This window comes from Merops nubicus, unplaced genomic scaffold, assembly GCF_000691845.1.
Source record: "Merops nubicus isolate BGI_N331 unplaced genomic scaffold, ASM69184v1 scaffold46281, whole genome shotgun sequence".
NCBI lineage: Eukaryota > Metazoa > Chordata > Aves > Coraciiformes > Meropidae > Merops > Merops nubicus.
Genome location: NW_008591104.1, coordinates 1 through 2,561, shown reverse-complemented (window position 1 = coordinate 2,561; position 2,561 = coordinate 1). Strand labels below are relative to the sequence as shown.

At 62.4% G+C, this 2,561-nt stretch overlaps 1 protein-coding gene across 1 annotated transcript in view; it reads left to right on the top strand.

The window, feature by feature from the left end:
* The window catches only part of LOC103782375 (striatin-interacting protein 1), a gene marked incomplete at both ends in the record, with an annotated part of 3,156 nt that extends 856 nt beyond the window's left edge, over positions 1-2,300 (top strand). Inside the window, 7 exons of the mRNA XM_008950143.1 lie at positions 162-237; positions 563-634; positions 902-976; positions 1,418-1,515; positions 1,782-1,908; positions 2,001-2,101; positions 2,234-2,300. Coding sequence (XP_008948391.1) covers positions 162-237; positions 563-634; positions 902-976; positions 1,418-1,515; positions 1,782-1,908; positions 2,001-2,101; positions 2,234-2,300 — 616 coding nt within the window. The remainder of the gene's footprint in view (positions 1-161; positions 238-562; positions 635-901; positions 977-1,417; positions 1,516-1,781; positions 1,909-2,000; positions 2,102-2,233) is intronic.
* Positions 2,301-2,561: the final 261 nt, after the last annotated feature.

The following is a 2,561-nucleotide window of genomic DNA, read 5'->3' as shown; positions in this document are numbered from 1 at the left end:
GCTGGGGGCGTTGCTTAGAAGCTGCCAGTGCAGGGGGGGGGCTGCTGTTGCCTTCTGCTTGGCAGAAGTCTTGAGCTTGCCAGCTCCTTGGGGTGGTGGTCCCTGACCCCTCCTGTGGGTGGCTCAGCTTTGCTCCTGCCTGCACCCAGCCTGGCTCTGTCTCTTCTCTCCAGTGACACCAACACCGTGGTGGGTTTGCCAAGGCCCATCCATGAGAGCATCCGTACCCTGAAGCAGGTGAGCACATGGATGAGTCCCTCCAGCTCCTGCCATCGTGTGGGGGGAGCCCCTTCCCCATCCCCCTGCACTGCTCACGGGGCAGGACCCCGGGGCCTTTCCCTGACCCTCCTCCCACTTGCTCAGCCCTGTGACATCAGAGGCCTCAACTTCTCATCTCATTCCCCACCCCTTTCTCCCTGGGGTTGTCTCAGAGGTGGGGCCAGCAGCCACCACTCTGCCCATGGATGATGATCCCCACGGGGCCAGGAGGAAGAGAGGCCCCTGGAGGGAGGTGAGGGGGTGTTGGGCTGGGGCTGGTGGCAGCTCTGCTCTCCCCACACAGCACAAGTACACGTCCATCGCCGAGGTTCAGGTGCACATGGAGGACGAGTACCTGCGCTCCCCCTTCTCTGGGGTGAGTGGGGATGAGCCTGGCAGGGAGAGCCTGGGCTGGGACCTGGAGCCACTCGCTCCCACTGGGCTTCTTGGGGCCTGGGGGGTTCGCTTTGCTAGGGAGGGAGGAGAGAATTCTCTGGGGTAAAGGGCTGGGGGTGTGTGGGGAGGGTTTGGGCAGGAGCCAAGAGCGTCCTGCCCTTGGGGTTGGGGAGCCTGGAGCTGAGCTGGGCCTGTGGTGCTGCTGGGAGCTCCTGGTGTGAGGTTTTCTGCTCTCTCCTGGCACCAGGGGGAAGAAGAAGTGGAGCAAGTTCCTGCAGAGATCCTGTACCAGGGCCTCCTGCCCAGCCTGCCACAGTACATGGTGAGCTGGGGAGCACTGGGGGTCCCCTGGGCTCAGTGGGGGGTTTCCATGCACTGCTCCAGCCCTTTCCAGTCATGTCCCCCCACGTTTTCATCCCTCCCCACATACAGATCCCTGCTGACAGGAGGGTGGGGGTGTGGTTTGAAACTCAAAGAGGGAGATTTAGACTTAGTAGAAGGAAGAAATTGTTGCTGCTGAGGGTGGTGAGCCCCTGGCCCAGGCTGCCCAGAGAGGTGGTCGCTGCCCCATCCCCTGGAACCATCCCAGGGGAGGTTGGCCGGGGCTCTGGTGGGGATGTCCCTGCTCAGGGTTGGACTGGATGAGCTTGAAAGCTCCCTTCCCACCCAAACCAGGCTGTTACTCCCTCCTGGGGTGGGGAGGGGGGAGCCTGTGACTGGCCCCTCCCTTTCCCAGCACCTTTTCCATCTCCCTTCTCCCCAGATCGCTCTGCTGAAGATCCTCCTCGCCGCAGCCCCCACCTCCAAAGCCAAGACTGACTCCATCAACATCCTGGCAGATGTCCTGCCCGAGGAGATGCCGTGAGTGAGGGTGGAGGGCGAGCAGAGGTGCTGGGTGGTGGTGGGAAGGGACAGGAGGGTGTCAAGCAGGGTGACACCATTTGGGATGAGGCCTCCTGGCTGATCTTGCCCATCTCCTGCTCGGCGGAGGGTCAGGCATGGGGTGTTGCTGCAGAAGTTGGCTGCAGGTGGCTACTGAGAGGCTAAGGGATGGCAAGGACTGCCCACAAACCCCTCTGGGGCTGGCAGGGGGTGGGCAGTGCCACGGATCCTCCTGTGTCCCTCAGGACCACGGTGCTGCAGAGCATGAAGCTGGGGGTGGATGTCAATCGGCACAAGGAGATCATCGTCAAGGCCATTTCGGCCGTGCTCCTGCTCCTGCTCAAGCACTTCAAGCTCAATCACATCTACCAGGTGAGGCTGGCTGGGGTCTGCCCACCCTGCACAGGGCTCTGGGGCTGGGCAGGACCCAGGGGGGGGCCCCATTCACCCCCTTTTCTCCCCAGTTTGAGTACATGGCCCAGCACCTGGTCTTCGCCAACTGCATCCCGCTCATCCTGAAGTTCTTCAACCAGAACATCATGTCCTACATCACTGCCAAGAACAGGTAGAGGAGGGGGGTTCCTGCTTGCTTTGCCCCTCTGCAGTCCCTCCCTGGCTGAGCTCTGGTAGGGGGGAGGTGTGAGGCTGCCAGGGAGGGTTTGGGGGAGCAGCAGGACACCCCCTCTCCTTCCTGCAGCATTTCTGTCCTGGACTACCCGTACTGCGTGGTGCACGAGCTGCCCGAGCTGACAGCAGAGAGCCTGGTGAGTCCCTCCCTTCTCTGCTGGGTCCTGGGTGCCCCCCAGGGGGTTGGGGGTGTGGGGAGGCAGCCAGGGGTCCAGCACCCAGCCCTGGCACACTCAGCACCCCAGGGTTAACTGCTGGGCCTTTGGGAGGTGTGGGGCTGGCAGGTGGCTCCTGCCTGTGTGCTGTGCTGTAACATATTGGGGAGGGTGCTCAGACCACAGCAGCCTCTTCTCATCCCTGCTCTGCTCTCTTATGGAATCATAGAATCCTTTGGGTTG